General features: G+C 40.9%; 1 protein-coding gene across 2 annotated transcripts in view; it reads left to right on the top strand.

Moving 5' to 3' along the window:
• LOC138000167 (TPR and ankyrin repeat-containing protein 1-like) overlaps positions 1 to 20,000 on the top strand; it is a 37,147-nt gene that overhangs the window by 8,331 nt on the left and 8,816 nt on the right. For both annotated transcript variants that reach the window (XM_068846375.1, XM_068846376.1), the window contains exons 5-17: positions 1,600 to 1,830; positions 2,562 to 2,712; positions 4,231 to 4,628; positions 5,283 to 5,513; positions 6,003 to 6,242; positions 7,497 to 7,647; positions 8,177 to 8,577; positions 9,213 to 9,440; positions 9,902 to 10,132; positions 10,525 to 10,675; positions 12,722 to 13,147; positions 13,495 to 16,706; positions 18,693 to 19,331. In XM_068846375.1, coding sequence (XP_068702476.1) covers positions 1,600 to 1,830; positions 2,562 to 2,712; positions 4,231 to 4,628; positions 5,283 to 5,513; positions 6,003 to 6,242; positions 7,497 to 7,647; positions 8,177 to 8,577; positions 9,213 to 9,440; positions 9,902 to 10,132; positions 10,525 to 10,675; positions 12,722 to 13,147; positions 13,495 to 16,706; positions 18,693 to 19,331 — 6,690 coding nt within the window. The remainder of the gene's footprint in view (positions 1 to 1,599; positions 1,831 to 2,561; positions 2,713 to 4,230; positions 4,629 to 5,282; positions 5,514 to 6,002; positions 6,243 to 7,496; positions 7,648 to 8,176; positions 8,578 to 9,212; positions 9,441 to 9,901; positions 10,133 to 10,524; positions 10,676 to 12,721; positions 13,148 to 13,494; positions 16,707 to 18,692; positions 19,332 to 20,000) is intronic.

The following is a 20,000-nucleotide window of genomic DNA, read 5'->3' as shown; positions in this document are numbered from 1 at the left end:
GCGCAGTAGACAAAAACTACCTCGTCCAAAATGTATCACCCTACTTCTGCGCCACTTGGTATTCCGAGTAAACGCTTTAAAAAAGTGTCTTGTTTGTTTAGGGCACGGAATGATTTGTCACAAACCAAAGACAACGCGGGATCGCTCTGTTTCTAAAACAACAACAAATAACATGATATCTTTCCCTTTTTTATTTCATTATTTCATATACAGGGGAAAAACAACCATAACCAAAATATATTTTGGCCAAGCAGGCGCAGCCGCGAAAAATCGTAAAAAATTACATTTGCATAAACTGCGATTCCTGGGTTCATACAAAAGTAAATTGCACCGCTTCGCCAGCAGCGCTTTACCATTGTCAGAGCGGAAGTAAGAACTCTTTTTTAAAACTATAACCAAAAAATGCCAAACTTCACGTTCCAAATTTAATGCTATTTTTTGAGAAAGAATCGAAATTCGTGTGGCCACTGGCTACGTGCGAAGTCACGGATTATGTTACATGTGAAATCATGTGGAACGGCCTTTGAACCGATTGTTCCTACGAAGAGAAAACATTTTCTGAGAGGTTTCGTAAACTATAACCACCAGCATATTAATTTTTTTAGCCTCTTTATCTACTAGAAATACAATAAGTATGAGTGCCCGGCCGGGCGACCGGGGAACTTTCTTCACTCGCCCGAAGCCAAATGTTAGTCGCCTCAGGCGACCGGGCGCCGTTAGAGCACAGCCTTGTATACAGTCATATACATTGTAGTATTGGGGAAAAAAGTTGAAAGGAAAGCCCAAACATCCGATTAAAGTGCACATGTGGGGAGGCATTTCAAAACAGGGTCCAACTAAGCTGACTAGTTTCGATGGAGTGTGATTGTCGAGTACGCTTCGATCATATGACGGAAGAATAAGTATCTCCGCAATCGCACAGAATAGATTCGAAGACTTTTCTCTCTCTAAATACTACCAAAGTAATTTTTACTAAGTAAACATGCTTCATTGTAGGTTTCAGCTAAATAGTCGGGTGGATAGCGCTCTCGATTAGAAGCCTTCGGAGTAAACTTGAAATACATGTACCATTCCGGTCTGATAGTGTTGAAGACTGTTTACAGTCCGTGTGATTGTTGAGTATGCTTCGATCATACAGCCAAAGAATAATTTATTATCTCCTTTGGCAGGCTTATCTTTCATTCGTGTTCCCAGTTGCATTTGTGCTATTAGTCCACTGAGGAATCTGTCAAGCGACCAGCTCATTAGTTTCTCGGTTCCTTTGACTCGATTCTCGATTGTCGTTCTTTGATTCTTGATCCTCAATTGTGAGGATCAAGGATCGAGGATCGAATCGAGAATCGATGCTCTAAAGAGACTCTCAACTTACTTTTGCCTGGTACTGTATGAATGTACTTAACATTATCTTTTACCACTGTAAATACAAATTAGAAGTAACAAATGAGAGAGTTTGTCACAAATTCTTTGGGTATCATTTATATCCAGGTAATTTTAGGATCCTTTCATTAGATTTAAAACTATCCAACAGATCCCATTTACCTAATTCACCTACAGTGTATTTCCTTTTTGCATTTTGTAAAAGTTAAATTTTCTTTGCAGGGTGAAGCAAAGCGATGGAAAGAAAGAGGGAAACAGCTGTTTAAAGAAAACAGATTTGACCTCCTTGTTGACTGCTATTCTTTGGGTATCAACTATGCACCCACTAGTGACAGAGAACTTCTAGCTCAGCTGCTTTGTAATCGCTCATTGGTTCACATAAAAAATAAGGCTTTTGACTTGGCATTGCTGGATGCAGAGCGGTGTGTGAAGATCAGGTCAAGTTGGTCTAAGGTGAAATGAAAGAAACTCTTCCTACTTTCAGGGCCAGGCTGCTTGTAGCATGTGTAGTGCTAACCAGCATTGAATACTATGACATTTTGTCACAACCTGGAGATTTAAATGCCATGTAAGCTGTGGTTAGTGCTTTGACCATGCCTTGAGCAAACAAGGCCAGATCTTACCTGTAGTTTATTACATGTGGCCCATTTTCATGTTGTGATTTGCCTTTTCCTAACTGATGCAGGCGTTTTAAGCGATAATCATTTATCATCTCCTTCATTACAATAGCAAGAATAAATCTCGAGAGATGGAAGCCAAAATTGTGGAATCATCAGTTATTCTGCATATTTTAAATAATGTTATATTTTCGTGCCCTTCTATTTCCAAGTCATTTAAAAATAAGTTAAAAATGTATGGGCCACTGACACTAACCTGAGTGGTACCTTTGTTAACTGTTTCCACTGGCATGTTGTGCTATTATATACCACTCGCTGCTTTCTGCCTTCTACGTAACTGGCATACCAGTTAATAATAAAAGGGTTAAGTGGACTTCATTCCAACTTGTTTACTAAGAGGTCGTATTTTACATTATCTAATGCTTTTGAACAATCCATTGTGAACATTCTGACAGCTAGGGTGTCTCCTTTGTCAAGTGCTGCAAGGTAAGTATGCTGCGTTGTTAACAATGCATTAATACATCTCCACAGTTCAGTGATGTTTGTTTCCTTTAATTGTCGTTTCAGGCACATTACAGACTAGGATCAAGTTTAACTGGCATGAAACGCTATGATGAGGCAATGGATTCATTTGCATCTGCCCTTGAACTTGGAGAGACAGATGAAGAGAAGTATGATACACTATTGCAGATCATTACCATTGGATCTGAAGTGGAAGGTGTGTTTTGTCTATTTTCGATTTTTAAGTGATCATCATCATTAACCTTTTCTTTATTTCAGTATCAGACCTTGCAAATGTTCAATACATTAAATTTTGTCAAAGCTCTGAAACTTTTATTGTCTACGAAATTCAAATTATACTCATTCTAGAATTTGGAATTTTGGTTAAACTTCAGAATACCCTGCCACATACCATTCGTCTTCAACTGTTGCTCCTGCCATCCCACCAAGGCTGTTGCCTAACAGGAGCCCGGTAGCCTGGGGCTCCCAAGGAATATCTCTGGGCGCCTTAATTTTTCACAGCAACACCTTTCACTTCATATGTTGGGCTCCTAAGTTCGCAGCATTTAGCTCTGAGGGCCCCTTTAAAATTTTCTTAGGCAGCAACCTTGCCCACTGTTGCGTAATAGGGAGCTTAAGCACGCGCGTTTTTGAGACGCGGACGGCAACGGGAAGTGAACATTTCACATGCCAGAACAGTGGTGTCTGCCAGATTTTTATACTTATGATCTCTAATGGAGAAAAGATACCTAACAATGTAAATGTGGTTGCGTGAAAACAGGTTAAAAGGGAAAACAGCTCACTTCCGGTTGACGTCCGTGTCTCAAAAACGTGCATGCTTAAGCTCCCTAATGTTGTATGAGGCCTGAGCAGTACATGTGGTTACTTACATATACCCACTTGAGCTTAACCTTCAATAGTTTACAACTACAGGACTATGGGGACTGCAGGAGCAGCTTACCCTTCATGTACATGTATCTTCCTCGAATATGGGAGTGCAGGACTGCAGGAGGCCTACTTAGTTTTACTTGCCATCATTGATATTATTGCTCAACTGCGGGAGTTGGGGAGCAGTACATTCAAAGTACATGACTATTTTTTTCTAAGTGGCAGGGTATTCTGAAGTTTCTCCAGAGTTTTACTAGATACATTTTACCAAAGGAAAACAGAAAAAGTTGTAGTCTTTGGTGCCCCTTGCTTTTTTGAATATTCATCCTAATTAATTTTACTCTCTCAGCCCTGAACCTGTTCCCATTGATTTGTAAAGACTGATGTTAGACAGAGTAAAATCTTTGCCACTCCTTGGAAGAAAAGGGTCAAAATCCCTTTGACAACCCTGCTTGCAAAAACTTTATTTCTTCAGTTCAATAATAATTGATTTATGAAAAAAACAATCTCTTCATCCACTCCAAAACTGTCTTCTTTAGCCCATTGACTCCTACATGTAGGAGAGAGAGATTTTACTTTAACGCCCTGGCCCAAGTTGCTCAAAGAATGGTTAGCGCTAATCAGCGTTAAATACCATGGAAACCTATAGGTTTTGATACTTCTTAACCAACGGTTAGCGCTAACCAGTCTTCAAGCAACCGGCCCCTGGACGATTTTACTCATCAAGTTAAGCGAGGCAGTTCAGGAGTCAATGGGTTAATCTTTGACAATACAGTTGTCATAGCGACAATAAAAACTAATGCATAACTCAAGACATTAACATTGATGATTATTTTGTTGCTCTTAGATGGAACTGCAATCATCGGTGAAGAACTGTGTCCTCAACATATAATACAGAGGGCTGTAGATGATGCTGTAACAAAAGAAAACTGGGAGAAACTTTGTGTCCTGTTTCTTGGTGGTGGAGGCCCATATCTTGCTTGTCCGGGAGAGGGTGGCCTTGCAAGTGAGTGTGATGCCTCTAGAGTTCCTCTTGAGCATGTCATATCATCTCAAGTTAAGGACAAGTTTGGTCTTGTCACCGCACTGCTGGATTCTGGAGCATTTGTCAATGGACTTGTGTTTTGCAAGCAGCCGCCTCTATTAGCAGCCTTGGAGAAAGGAGAATTTGACATAGTGACTAACTTGATTCAGAAAGGCGCTAATATGGGTTGTATATCAAATCAGTCATATCTGCGGACAAAGGTTGGTGTTTTTTACTTTGTGTCAGCCTAGATTTTATCCTTGAAGAAATGATAGTTTTATTCCCTGAATTCCATATTTTCATTCTGCATCTGAGATTTAACGGATGCAGTACACATTTCTAACTGTCAAAAGAAACTGCAAAACCACAAACTAATGATAATAACGATATTATGGTAATTGTGAAGAAGAGCTCCCCAAAATACCTGTTGGCCGACTGTCGGTCGACTGTCGGCCGTCTGTCGGCCGTCTGCGGGCCGTCTGTTGGCCTTTGGCAGGTACGTTTATGTGGCTGATTGGCTTTATCATTTAACCCAATTTAACAGTTTGTAAAATTCCAGTGTTCTAAGTGTTGAAATGTCGGGAGTTACTCAGGACTGAGCAAGAAGACCTGTCATGGACATTATTGCACTGCTAGTGCTAGCATAGGCGCAGGAGCAACTTGAGGCTAGTTTCCCAAGTGAATTTAATGTTGAGATGACATTCAGATAGAACTCCTGTTGTATGCTGGTGGTTTTGCTTGGGATACCATTGGCTTCATAACATCAAGCATAACAATAGTTGTTTATTGTTATTATCATTGTAATGATAATTACGATCAGTCTTCTATTTGTTATTATTACATGTAGTCTTTGTTGTTACTTATTGTTCTGTCAGGAACATGCACTGTACTGGAAAAAACAAGCAGACAAATTGCTGAGATATGAAAACTACAATAAAGCCAGCGAGTACTACAAGTTGGCCACAGAGCATTGTCCAGAGCAAGCAGCAGACCTCAAAAGAGACAGCTATGAATCACTATCTGATATATGCTTTAAACAAGGGAAGTTTTTGCAGTGCGTGGAATACGGAGCAAAGGCTCTTTCTGTGAAACCAGTTAAAAAAGAGGTCAGCTCATTTCCAAACAATCAGTAGTCTATTTAGACTTTGTATTCCTTTGTACAGCTGTATGCTATTTTCTTCTTTTAGGTTGCGTCACAATCTTAGCTTGGACGAATGGGTCCCTTTTATTAGTGAGCTATTCCCTTTCTTCGCACATGAAAATGGACCTAGAAAACACACATTGAAAGTTGCTTGACAGTAGTAGACAAATATGTACGTTTGTATCAAAATGTTGCCTTTCTGAATGGATCAACATTTTTGCAACCCTTTTCCATTGGGTTGAGGTCAATCCATGTTATACTCCATGTCACATTGGTGGGAGGCTCTCTAACCATTAACCAATGTCCCAATACTCCATCTTTAAAGGAACAAAAATTTAACCCTGACCCTAATCCTAATTATCAGATTGTAAAATCTTACTTAAATTACATGTACATGTAAGTTATTGAAATATTGTGTTAATCACTGTTCTTGCTACTTGAATATCCTCATTAGGAGTTTGTCCAAAAGTGGAGGGAACGAGGAAACCAGTTGTTCAAGGACAAGGAGTATGAGTTGGTTATTAAGTATTACTCCCTGGCAATGAGTTATGTTCCACAGACAGGTGTCGAAAACAATAAGATGAGTGCTGTGTTGCTAAGCAACAGATGTGCTGCTTACTTAAACTTAGAGATGTACGACAAGGCCATTAATGATGCAAAGACATGCATCAAGATTGAGCCAGAGTGGTCCAAGGTACGAGTACAATTGCCGGTTTATGTGTACTTAATCACTGTGAAACATGGTTTGGCTACTCAACAAAAAAACTCATGTACGGAGAGAGTAGCACAAGTATGAATAACTAAATGTGCACAAACAATAATCAGCTGAACATATAGAAAAACTAATCAAGCAGAGATAGCCACAGCATTTCAAACCAAGCCAGTACATGTGTTATAATTTGGTTTTATTTTACTTTGTCGATGTTTGTCAAAATTATTCTAGAGAGGGTGATAGATAATTGTATAAGGTGCATTTAGGTGAGAACTACAGTGTACATGTATGCCTTAAGATAATCTCACTATTATCATCATCATCATTTGTCATCTCACAGCTAAACTGATTTTAAAAGGCTGGTAATGTTCAACTGAGCATCATGCATATCTCAAAATCCCAGCCGTTCCTATTTTTATTATTATTATTATTATTATTATTATTATCATCATCGTCATCGTCATTATCATTATTCTTGTTGTTATCATCATCATCATCATCATCATCATCAGTAGTAGTAGTAGTAGTAGCAGTAGCAGCAGCAGCAGCAACAATAGCAGCAGCAGTTGCAGAGGCAGAAGCAGCGACCTCCAACAAAATCCCTCAAGACGGGCTGCTCACATTGATTACACAGATTTGGCATCTGTCAGCTCCTCCTCCCAATGTTGCTTTTGCATCTATTTGTTTAGTACTGTATATGCTGTATCCTTTGACTGTGCACATACATATAAAGCAAGCTATCTCTTTGGTTGCTAAGTGCCATACAGTCCTGTGAGATACATGTCTAATTAAGATTTTAAGATGCAATATAATAACTGTCCTCAGTTGGAGTCTGGATTTGCAATGTGATAATTAATGTGGTTATATATAAGCAAAGTTAACTTGGAAAGGACTTCTGGTAAGCTTTTATTGACGGTGTGCATGAGTCGCCTTTGCCTGCCTTTTGTTCCCTTTGTTTTCACTTTTGCCCCACCCACCCTCTCTTTTGGGCAAGAAAATAAGGATAAGTATAAGTTTTTTTTCCCACTGTGAAGACAGTGTGACGGGTGCCGAGGTTGACCTTTGGCTAGGTTGCCTTGGTTGCCTCTTGCCAATCGCCTCATATGTCAGCTGTCCTCCAATTACGTATTGACAAATTAAATGCAGATTTTAGCTTTGTAGCTCAAAATCTGTTATGATTCATCCCTGTTGAAGCTTGAAATTCTTAATAATCGTTTTTGTTTTCTATATGTGAAGGGTTACTATCGTCTTGGATCTTGCCTGAATTCACTTGGAAGGAAGTCAGAGGCATTAATGTATTTCTGTGAAGGGCTGAAAAATGCTGCCACCGACGATGATAAGTTTGCGCTTACAACTCAAGTTATAAATACAGCTGTGGATCTTAAGGGTAAGTTGCAATATTTTTATAAAGACGTGTCATCTCTTTTATGTGTAACTCTTTAATTTTTTTTAACAGTCAAAGGTCAAAACCCTTCTCCTTAGGGTTCGTGCTACTCCTTGAAGTCCTTGAAAAGCCCAGGAAATTTAATTTTGGACTTCAAGGGCACTTGAAAAGCCCTTCAAAAAGAGGATTTTGTGGAAAACTGCTTAAATATTTGCTTGGAAAAAATTGTTGAGACCCCATCATGATAAATTAAAGAGACATTTCAAAAATTGAGTTCATTTACTATTGGAGAAAGATTAAATGCAAAAATAAAAATTCCTGTGCATGCACTTAACTTACTTACAGTAGGCTTTTTAAGGAAAGAAAACACTGAAACATGATGTATGGCATAGAAATCTTCCTACAAACACTCCTTGAAAACTCAATTTCTGGTTCTTGAAAACGCCTTGAATACTCCTTGAATTTTATATACAAAATCCAGCACAAACCCTATCTCCTATTAAATCTTATCTAACCATGTTCTTTTTCTTAGAGGGAACACTGGCAATAACTTGCCGTATTCCTAGACCAGCTGCACAAAAACTGATCAAGGAAATATGTGCTAAAAAGGAATGGCACAAGCTTCATATGCTATTCCTTGGAGGCGACAGTCACAGGTCATACCAGAAAGGTCGAGGTGGTGTAGCAACAGGATGCAATGCTGTCATTGTTCCACTGGATCAGATAGTTGCATCATCAGTTCCAGATCGTGACAAACTGATTGCTGTGTTACTGGATCATGGTGCGCTGGCAAATGGACCTCATGGCTGTAAAATGCCTCCTCTGTCTGTTGCTATGGAGATGGAAGATTATGCTATGGCTTACCTGCTTCTGAAGCATGGGGCCGATCCATCTGCTGTTGGCTGTTTGAGAACAGGGCAGCATCATCGTGAGGTGATTCAAATTACTGCCTTGTCTTTCTTTACAAATTGATGGCCTATCACTTTTGTTGTCTATTTTAATCAGTGTAGAAGATTGTGCTTTTAGTTTCTATTCTGGTTGCCCTGTGCCTTTCAAGTGAAAAAAAATTGAAACCGAATCTGTACCATCTCACCTGCCTGCCTGGCTCATAAAGCAATGTATTGATCCATAAAGGTTCGAGTGATTTTCGTTTTAAAATTTCTTTCTTTGACCTCAAGAATTTGCCACTTTTCTACTTAAATTTCGTTGAGAACTACTGGAACAAACTGATTATTATAATGAGCATGGAAGTGAAGGAAGTGTGAGTGGGAGTGACTTCCTCCATGGCATCCTCTGATAACTTAGATTATTGCTTACTGGTTGCCAATTAAATTAAACTCCATTGACCTTATTGTCCATGCTTTCTAACAAAGGTGTTGACATAGTAATCACCAGTACAAAAGTAACGTAAATGATACTTACTTTGACAGAATTTAATTTGCAAATTTGAAATGAGCTTGGTAATGATCCATTGAAGAGGCTGTGAATGAACTTCACCAGCACACTGCAGAGATTTCTTAGCCACTAACTGTAACAGTAAAATCTTGCCTTCTTTTCCTTGCACACAGAATCAAGGTCAGTACTGGAAAGATGAAGGTGTCAAGGCACTGAACCTAAGGAACTACAGTCGAGCAATAAAACTGTTGAATCTGTCCCTTCAGTTTCCTAACATTTCATCAGACTTGAGCTACCTTGTTAACAACCATTTGGCCACAGCCTATTTTGAAACAAAGCAATACATCAAGGCAGTGGAGAAGGGAAGAGAGTGTTTCAAGATAAAACCAACAAAGTCTCAGGTACATGTACTAACTACGCTTACCACAATAATAAATACATCTTTTTTGATAGTTTAACATTGCGTGGATATTTTTCGAGTAGCGTAGTATTTTTCCGAGCCCCGTGTGGGCAAGGAAAAATACGAGCATTGAGCAAAATGTTATTTGTTATTATTTTCTTTGGTGAGGTGTTTTGTTGCACTTTTCATAAACATGCAGACTGAATTTTCAGTTAGGGGGTATTTACATGAGACCAGGACGAATTCAGACCAGTATGAACTTGTATCGGTGCGAAATTTTTGCAGCCGTTTACATAAAACCGGGACGAAATCTCTTTAACCTTTCCTTGAAAAAAAAATTAACATAAAACTACCAAATGACAGTAACCCTCACCCTAAAATCCTTGATGTTAAGCATCACCCCATTTGTGCTTATAAGCCAATGTTATTTTCTTCTAATGCATTTCAACCGGTATACCCTAGGTAGAAGCAGGAAAATGGAAAGACCGTGGAAAGAAGCTCTTTTCTGAAAAAGAATATCCCGTTTTGGTGGACTACTACACTTTGTCCATGCAATATGCCCCTAGCAGCAACAAGGAATTTGTGGCAACACTGCTGAGCAACCGAGCTTTAGCCCATTACAATATGGGAAATTACCAACAAGGTCTCACAGATGCCCAAAGCTGTACAAGGTTTAGACCTGAGTGGCACAAGGCATGCTTTTGTTTTTTCTTTCTTTTTTTTACTGTACTGTAATTAAAGATGATTTCTGTTCCATCTCCCCTTCAAAAACCAAGTGAAAACCTAGGTTCCTTCAATTAAGGATCCAAAGCCATGATGCTCAATAATTTTTGTTTGTTTGTCGACAGGAAGCTTCACCATGATTTGACTTTTGCTTGGTTCCTTTCATCTTTGAAGGATTGTTTTTGGAATGATAATGACAAAGACATCTTAAAGATTGTCCATTAGCAGTAAATTATAGTCACAGGAACTTTGATTGAGTTCACTAGCCAAAAATGGCTGGAAACTAAAGAACAGAGTTTCGCTGTTTGAAACATTTTTGCTGACACTAACCTCATGAAAAGGTTTTGTAAATTACTTCTCAGGGTTTTGTGCGTCAAGGAGACTGCCATGCCTGTTTAGGGCAGAACAGGGAAGCTGTGAGAGCCTTTGGTGAAGGACTTAAAAGAGCGGAAACTGATGAGGACAAGGCTTCTGTACTGTCTCAGATTATTTCTATGGCAGTCAATCTTGAAGGTTTGTGTTGTGGAGCTATTCCTATTACAGCGGTTATCAGTCACACGCGCCCTTCATCCAACGACATTTTTTCCTATTTCGAAAGTAAATTTAGGTGGACGTCAATCAAGTGTTTCCATTACAATAGTCCTGTTCTCTTGGCGGCAGTTGAAAGGAAAGGAACTTTATTTAATAGGTGTCTAGTCGTTCTAGCGCTGGAGCGCTAATTGGGGACACTGTAAACTGAATTTAACAATGAAAGTAAATCAAGTCAAATGTTTGTTTTTGAGGAGAGGGGAAACCGGAGTACCCGAAGAAAACTTCTCGGTGCAAATTAGAGAACCAACAAACTCAACCCACATATGACGCCGAGTCTCAGAATCAAACCCGGGCCACATTGGTGGGAGGCGAGTGCTCTCACCACTGCGCCATCCCTGCACTCCATTTTATGTTGTGACTGATACAATGAAACGTGCTTGAGCATTAATCCCATAAAACCAAAAATATTGTTTTCCTGCTCTGGAACCATAATTAAAACTGTAAAAATTTCCAAAACTCAGAGCACAATTAAAGACTAAAAAAGACTAAACAAGGGGAATATTTCGTTCGGATCTACCGAACTTCGTCAGCCACAGTGCAAATTTGAAAGTTAAGAAGGGTTATATAATGGTCTCCAGGGGGCTAAAGTTGTGTCATAGATACTGGCTAATTCGAAGGCATTGTCTCTATTCAAAGACGGCTTACGTAATTTTATCTCAATTGCCTCCCTTATGCGGCGTTTGAATGTGTTATTCTCCGTGGCAAGAACTTTTATTTTGCTGGAATCCACTGAGTGACCCGTGAGCTTGCAATGTTCATCAACAGCTGACGAATTCCTTGAAAGATGTTCCTTTATCCAATTTTAGCCCCCTGGAGACCATTATATAACCTTTCTTAACTTTCAAATTTGCATTGTGGCTGACGAAGTTCGGTAGATCCGAACGAAATATTCCACTTGTTTAGTCTTTTTTAGTCTTTAATTGCTCTCTGAGTTTTGGAAATTTTTACAGTTTTAATTAATCCCATAGTTGTCTCTGAACGTCTAGGAGATTTCTTTTCACCTACAACAAAATAATACTTTGCACTTTACAAATTGGAAGCAGCCTAAATAAATGTCAACCCAATGGGTTACAAAACGTCATCAAAACTGGCGGTCATCTCTCCCACCACCAACGCTGGTGACAAGCTTGGGTTTAGTCTCCACAGAACTTACGAACTGCTTTGTATTCCTGTTTTTAGTTTTTTTTTTCCATGTCAAAGCGGTTTGGTGGACGATATCTCAAAAATACACATTTATTGGAATCGCGGATATGTAACGATTTTCTAAACGAAAGATTATCGCGGTTTACGCAGCTTAAGCAGTCAAACGGGGAGGGAATCATTCCTCTGACAGGCTCACCTTTTGGTCGAACGTTTGTTACTGTACATGTAGTTTTGCTATTTTTACAGCACTTTAGAAAACCTTTTTTAGGTAGAAATGGAAAAATGTTCTCTCGGTGGAGAAATTTGTCTTTGTCAGTAAAAAATGTGTATCTGTGGGGCAATTTAAGTTTGTATAGGTGATCACATGATTTCGAGTGCAATCTGAACTAAATATGCACGAGAAATTTTTTTCAGATTAGCAAAACAGGTGAGTGCAATTTGTAGTTTTCGAAAAACTTTATGAGTGCTTAATTATTCCGAATTGCACAAGAAAAATCATCACGGAGATCACCTATACAAACTTAAATTGCAGAAATGCATGCGTATCACGCAATCACGCAAAAATTGCGTCATCCATGGCTCGCATTTGATTGACCACCTGATTATTGGTTTGTAACGTCTTTTTGGACTGAATTACCTCTTTTCTGCACTGTGTTACCTTGAAACTGCGTTTCTCTTAGCCAATCAGAATGAATGAATGAATGTTTTCATCTTGCACATTATTTATATAGTTACAGAGAAGAAGGGGCACTTCCCGGTCTGAACAATATTGTTAATGGGTAAACCGATTACAATAATTTTTTGAGTACATATTTTTTCGTTTAGATGGAACCTCGAGCATTACATGCAGCGTCCAAAACCACATTCTTGAGAAACTGATTAAGCAGCTGACTGAAAAGCGATCCTGGGACAAGCTCCATGTCCTGTACTTAGGAGGTGGAGGACCACAGCGATACTCTCCAGGGGAGGGTGGCTTAGCCACCGGTGTCGACGCATCACAAGTGCCCTTAGAGCTCGTGTTTGACGCTGGTGAGAAGTATAGAGTTCCTTTGGTTGTGGCACTCTTAGAAAATGGGGCATCTCCTAATGGCCTGAAGAGGAGAAGAGAGTGTCCACTGGAGCTGGCCTTGCGAGCAGAGGATTATCCACTCATTGTGACATTGCTGCAGTACAATGCCGATGCAACATGTCTTTTGAGTAAGGCTGGGGACACGCTGCTTCATGAAGCGCTTAAACAGATGTTCACCAAAGGTTTGTCTCCTGATGATTGGACGCCGGTACGAGCTCGTCAACGGGAGCCTCTATCGCCACTAATTCCTTGGATTCACCCTTTTCCGAGTAAATTTATTTTTAGGAACAGGTTTTTTTTTTCGCGAAAAGTATCATAATTTCCTTGACGCTAAGATAACTTTGTTTTGATTGGGAGGCATTCTATAAATAAATTTACTCAGGAAAGGATTTACTCGGCAGTCCAAGTATACGAGGTAGAGGCTCCCCTTAATGAGATCTTGATGCCGGTTATTTCACACGAATACGCAAACCATCCATTTCTTATGAAAATTATCCAATTTAGGAGTCGTTGTCATTTACTTCTGCAGGGAACAACAGATTTTTTCGGTCACTTCTTGAATCAGACTTGTTTGACCCTGATGTCGTCGATGGAGGTGGCAATTGTCTCTTCCATTTAGTGGCGTTTGGTAGGACCTCCAAGAGAAAATGCAGTGCTATCAGTGTTTTGTTAGAAGCTGGAGTGAATCCAACACTCAAGAACAAAGAGGGGAAGATGCCCATAGACTTAGTCGTGAAGAAGGATCCTCGCGCCAGGCTCATTAGGGAAGCCATGAACTGGTACAGGAATGCCTGCAAGAAATCTGGTGATCAAAAGAAAAAGAAAAAGGTACTGAAAATGCATGAAAAGAAATCTGTACCACAAGACAGCACCATGGAACCTTCTCTGGAAGATGATGAACCAGAGTGGTGTCGACTGGCAGATGAACCTGAGAATGAGGAGGGCCCCATGCGGGATGTCAAAATTAAAGACAAAAAGCCCATCCCAGCAACTCCACCGGTGAGACAGGACCCTTTAGATTTGGTTCGAGCAAGCATAAGAGAGAAAATTAATCATTTATGCTCAGAAAACGTGCTTGAAAGTGAAGAGGGGTCCGGCGATAGTACCGAAGGCCAATCAAAGAGCGAAACCACTGGCGAAGAGAGAAATGTTACAAGCCAGGAAGAAGGTTCTCTTCCTCAGCTTCTTCCGGATATCGAGAGAATTGAAGTTGATGCGGAAGATGATGACTTGGATGATAAAGAGGTTGAGGTAAATCTAGAGTCTCCATTTGAGGATCTTCCTTGGGAGGTTGACTGTACAGACCAGTTCTGGAAAGCGCTGCAGAACAGTAAAGTCAGTGATGTTTTAAAACGAAGAATCGTTGCGAGGATTCGCATGCTGGCTGAAGGTCGCTGGACGAAAAAGCTCTGCAGAAGGCTGGATGGCCAGTCTAAGAAACGTAATATCTTGCTGTTCGAGGCCAAACTTACCAGATCATCGCGGATCATATGGGAACTGACTGTAGCATTCTCAGCCAAGTGTAGCAATGATCCAGAGTTGAGAGTGCAGTCAGAGACAAATGTAGGGAGAGTTTACTCCGAGATCATCCGAGTTTGGGACATCGCTGCGGACAGAGATATGCTCATGAAAAAAGTCGAAAGTATTGTGAAGTCTCATGATCGAGGACTGGGATGCATCGTTAAAAAAGAATTATCTGGGTTTAGGAAGGGCGATAACAAAGTGAAAAATGCAAGTGGTGAACGCCTTCCAAACTTCTTTGTTGAAGTGGCCGAAAGAGTGGATCAGTTCCCATTGGGGAAACCAACAAAATATGGGAAGTCAGTGGCAAAAGGTAGCGGTTCACAGTTCTTTTTCCCTCCTGCAAGTCCAAACGATATGGAATTCCACATTTTGAAGTTCTATGCATTTTCTTCAGCTTTGATCAACACTGTTCTCCACAGTGATCATTCAAGTAGAGTAGACTTCCCCTTCAGAGTCACTGAGTTAGAGCACGCCATCATCAATTTGCGGCCTGCTCAACCATGCCCCATAATCCTTCTTGGGCGTAGCGGCACTGGCAAAACAACTTGTTGCTTATACAGACTTTGGAATGAGTTTCAGTCCTATTGGGAAAAGGCCGCTACTGCTGGTCCTCATCTTCCTAAAGCGGTGCAATATTTACCAAGAACTGAAAGGTGCGGTCGGTTTGCCGTTTTTGAGCAGCCTGTGGAATTACTTGTTGATTCATCAAGGGCCATGGTTAGAGAGAACGTTGATGCAGTCTTAGAAACACCGTCTGAGGAATTCGTTCGTGCTAGAGATGCACGGCGCCAGGACTATGAAGAAGGTGATGACACTGTAGAGCCATCCGAATTCGAGGACCACGGTTCTGTAGAATATGAACATTTGCATCAAGTTTTTATCACCAAGAACCCTGTGCTGTGTACTGAGGTCCAGAAAAATTTTTGTGAGCTAAGCCATGCCTGTCCTGCAGCTAGAGAACACGTAGAACGCGAGGACACACCGTTGCCTCCAAAGATTCAGGACATTGATGATGCAGCTTGGCCTCTCTTTATTACCTCGCGTGATTGGTTGCTACTGTTGGATGCGTCACTTCCTGGCTGCGAGTTCTTCCCTCGTGCTGACGATGGAAGCCTAATGAGAAAGATCCATGGCTGGGGTGAAGAGGAGACCCATTTGATGGTCATCGATGAAGACTCTGACAGCGATGATGATGGAATGGATGAAGCTGATGACCATGATGAAACAGACGATGTCGTGTCCAGTCGACAGGACCCAAAGAACTTTGATCCTAGGCGGGAAGTAACCTATACAGTGTTTGTCTCTGAACTATGGCCAAGAATGATCAAGAAAGTGAAGGCACAATATCACCCCACCCTTGTGTGGACCGAGATCCGTTCATTCATTAAGGGATCTATCGAGGCCTTGCACACAGAATGTGGTTACCTTAGTCTGGAGGAGTACTCGGACCTAGGGCGCAAACGGGCACCAAACTTCTCTGCTGACCGTGCTGTTGTGTATTCCCTGTTTCATGTTTACCAGCAGGCAAAGTGTTCCTTGCGAATGTTCGATGAAGCTGATGTTGTTCATCAAATTTACTCTCGATTGCTGAAGATCCAGGTTCCGGATTGGTCCATCCATCGCTTCTACGTCGATGAAACTCAAGATTTTACTCAAGCTGAATTGTTATTGTTAATTCGTTGCAGCCGTGATCCAAATGGGCTTTTTTTCACTGGTGACACTGCACAGAGTATTATGAGAGGAATCGCCTTTCGTTTCAATGATCTTAAATCCTTGTTCTTTTACTCGCAACAATCTTACCAAGCCCTCGGTTTGCAGACTGGGGTGCAAGTCCCTAATAGACTTTATCAGTTAACGCACAACTACCGCTCTCACGCAGGAATCTTGCGACTGGCCTCCAGCATTGTTGACCTACTCTTGTACTACTTTCCAGAATCCTTTGATCGTCTTGAAAAGGATCAGGGTTTGTTTGAAGGACCAAAACCCGTTCTCTTAGAGTCATGCAGCTTCGGCGATCTGGCGATGATTCTCCGAGGAAATCGTCGGCAGTTTTCGAGAATTGAGTTCGGTGCTCACCAGGTGATACTAGTGGCTTCGGAAGAATCTCGGGCTCAAATGCCGGAGGAGTTGAAACAAGGACTTGTTTTGACAATATACGAGTCCAAAGGATTGGAGTTTGATGATGTCTTGATTTACAACTTTTTTAAAGATTCTCAGGTTAGTACTCGGTACTATTGACATGGATATGGATAAGTCGACTGCATTAATGTTCTATTAGTCCGCTAGACTGTTAGTTTAATTAGCCTCTAGCGTATCAATTCAGCGCGATAAGTTCTTCAAATTGTTATCGTAAGAGATCAGGGAGGAGGCAGAAGATGCAGTGAGACAAAGCGATGAAGACGCCAGAGTTGCATTCAGATGTTCCTGGGCTAAATCTCGCTTTGACCATTAAATTGTCTTCTGTGATTCCTCTTCAACTCCTCCACGATGTCAATATCCAGCTAGTCGCCGCCTTTCTCTCAGTTTCTGAAAGGAAACCTCTTCTCTTGTAAAAGAATCGCTTTAATAATGTTTGCAATCAAATTTTCCAAAAGAAATCCTTATATTAGGGCCGATTTACACGATACGATTTTTGTCGCATGCGACAAGCTTGCGACAGGCTTACAACTCGTTTACGATTGTCGTGTACGCCAGAGAAAATGTCTTAGCATTTTAAAAACATGTTTTAAAACGCTGCGACAATCGTAAGTCATGTCGTAGGCCTGTCGTAAGTTTGTCGCATGTGCCAAAATCGCACCGTGTAAATCGGCCCTTACAAAAACACGAATTTTGGACTCACCCAGTGTTACTTTCAAATTTTCAAGGCGCCGCCATCTTGATTAATTGTGTGGTGTTGCGGTTTCCCTGTTGTTCCGACACAATGGTCTTTTGTACACTAACAATAGGATAACCGTTACATTAAACACCTAATGACTGGTCCCGAGGGAAACAGTTCATTTTGTTTCCCGACATTGAAATTCGAGGGAAACAAAATGAACTGTTCCTCGAGAGACCAGTCATTAAGTGATTTGTTATATAGCACAAAAAGAAAAACGTACAACGGCAACGGCGGTTGTTGGTCAAAATTTGCACTGTTACCCTTTGACGTCATAGATTTTTGCACTGTTGCCCGCTCAGAGACTTTTGGCGGGAAACAGTTGTATTGGTAGATGTCATTTGACCGCGAAGTACATGTAACCAATGAGAGCGCGCGCTGTTGGGGGAAAAATTCAGCTATATAACAAATCACAGTTAATCAAGAAAGAGGAACTCGGGAAATTGATAAAAAAAATATATAAGCGACTCTGAATTTCGTTTGTTTCGGATTTGAATATTTTCTTTGAAACATTCTTAAACAAGTGAAAGATATATATGAAATACATCATATATTGCACTGCGGGTATGAAATCAAATGAAACCTTGTTGTCTCTCAGAAGTGACGAGCTCCCAACGTCAGTGGCTTCATACTGAGCTCAGTTGGTTAGAGCATCGCACCGGTATCGCGAGGTCGCGGGTTCAAATCCCGTTGAAGTCCTGAAAAATTTTCAGGCTTCTCGACGCAATAGAAATTTGCGCTCATCACTGCGAGACAACATGGTTTCATTTGATTTCATACCCGCAGTGCAATATATGATGTATTTGATATATATCTTTCACTCATAATTACTTATCACGGGAAGTTGTGAACTCAGAAGTGACCAGCTCCCAACGTCAGTGGCTTCATAGCTCAGTTGGTTAGAGCATCGCACCGGTATCGCGAGGTCGCGGGTTCAAATCCCGTTGAAGTCCTGAAAAATTTTCAGGCTTCTCGACGCAATAGAAATTTGCGCTCATCACTGCGAGACAACATGGTTTCATTTGATATTCTTAAACAAGTTCTGACTGTAAACAGTACTCTTGGTTGGACTGGAGGTTCACTCTGGCGTTGTTACTAAACTTTTCAGAAATGATATTTGATTATTCATTTTTGTATCGGGAAAATAGGAAGTGTTCTTGGGATTATTAGCTTCAACCAAAAATTCAAAACTAAGATAACGTGTTTGTAATTATACGGAGATGTTTTATCCACAGAAATTTGTCTGATGTGTCAGCTAAACTTTTGCATAACCATACTCAAACAATTAATCGTTTAAGTCCTTGGGGTAATATTCTTCTTCCCAACAGGCTAAGAAAGAGTGGCGAGTTGTGACGACTTACATCAAAGAGATGGCAGATGGAAAGGTCCCAAACACTACGGGTCTGATAGAACTCCGCGATGAAGATCTGGTGATCTCAAGCCGCCCCCTTGAATTTGACCCTGATAAACACAAAGTTCTTAATTCTGAATTCAAGTTCTTGTATACTGCCATTACTCGCGCCAGGGTCAATGTGTGGTTTTTCGACGAAGACGACGACGCGCGGGCACCTGTGTTTGAATACTTCCAAAAGCTGAACCTGGTTCGAGTGCTACGCATGTCAAATGAAGCCAATGAGACAGATCAGCTGACCAGTATGTTTGTTGAAAAGTCATCAGAAGAGGAGTGGTCAAAACAAGGTCATTACTTCTATAATAGAGAACTATGGGAAGTAGCAGTGAAGTGCTTTACCATGGCTCACGACGACTTGATGATAAAAAAGAGCCAAGCGCAGTTACAGGCAGCCGAGGCCACCAAACTGAAGGCAAATCCAAAAGTGATGAGAGCGCAGTTCCTGAAAGCTGCAGATGAGTTTCTGCAGTGCGCCATGTTGGTTGAGACTGCTAAGTGTCTGTTTAATGCTCGAGAGAGACTGCTACTGGCCAAGCTCAACATGAAATTAGGAAAGGTAAGAAAGAGGTCGCTGCACTAGGGAAATTCTGCCTTCGACAGGCAGTTCTCGGTTGGGCACATGTAAATCAAACCTGAAAGCTAGACGAATACCTGGTCAATTCAGTTCTGGTTATATTACAGTGATAGAGGTGCAATTCATCATCAGGGACAAAGGCATCATGTCGAGGCTATGGGGAATATACTCATACAAATCCTTGTAATTATTGCCCAGAGCTTCGAGATGATGCCTTTTGTTTAGGACTGAATTTTAATATATCGAAATCGATCTCTTGCATATTTGCTAACGTAACATGAGGACAGTTGTCTAATTGAATCCTACGTTTTCTTATTTCACCCCGCTTGTTAAAAGCTCCTCATGCAAATCAGTTGCAGTTTTCTCCTTGATCAGTGACGTTAGTTTCGTTCCCAGAGTCTGTCATCCTCTTAACACTTGGATAGCGCCCCTTTCGTTTCACACTCTCCCATCCCCGCTCCCTTCTGGATTGGAGGGGATTGGGAGATTGAGAGGAGACATAGGGTTATTTGCCAGCATTCAGTATCCTACAAGACGCAGCGCAGATTACACCACGATATGTAGTTGATAACAATGCGTTAAGCTGTTCGATATAACACTAGGCAAGTTTAACCGTGCTGACAGGCTAACAGCCATTAATTGCTATCGAGA

The sequence above is a fragment of the Montipora foliosa genome, chromosome 4 (genome assembly GCF_036669935.1).
Source record: "Montipora foliosa isolate CH-2021 chromosome 4, ASM3666993v2, whole genome shotgun sequence".
In the NCBI taxonomy this organism is placed as follows: domain Eukaryota; kingdom Metazoa; phylum Cnidaria; class Anthozoa; order Scleractinia; family Acroporidae; genus Montipora; species Montipora foliosa.
This window is presented reverse-complemented; position numbering and strand designations above follow the sequence as displayed.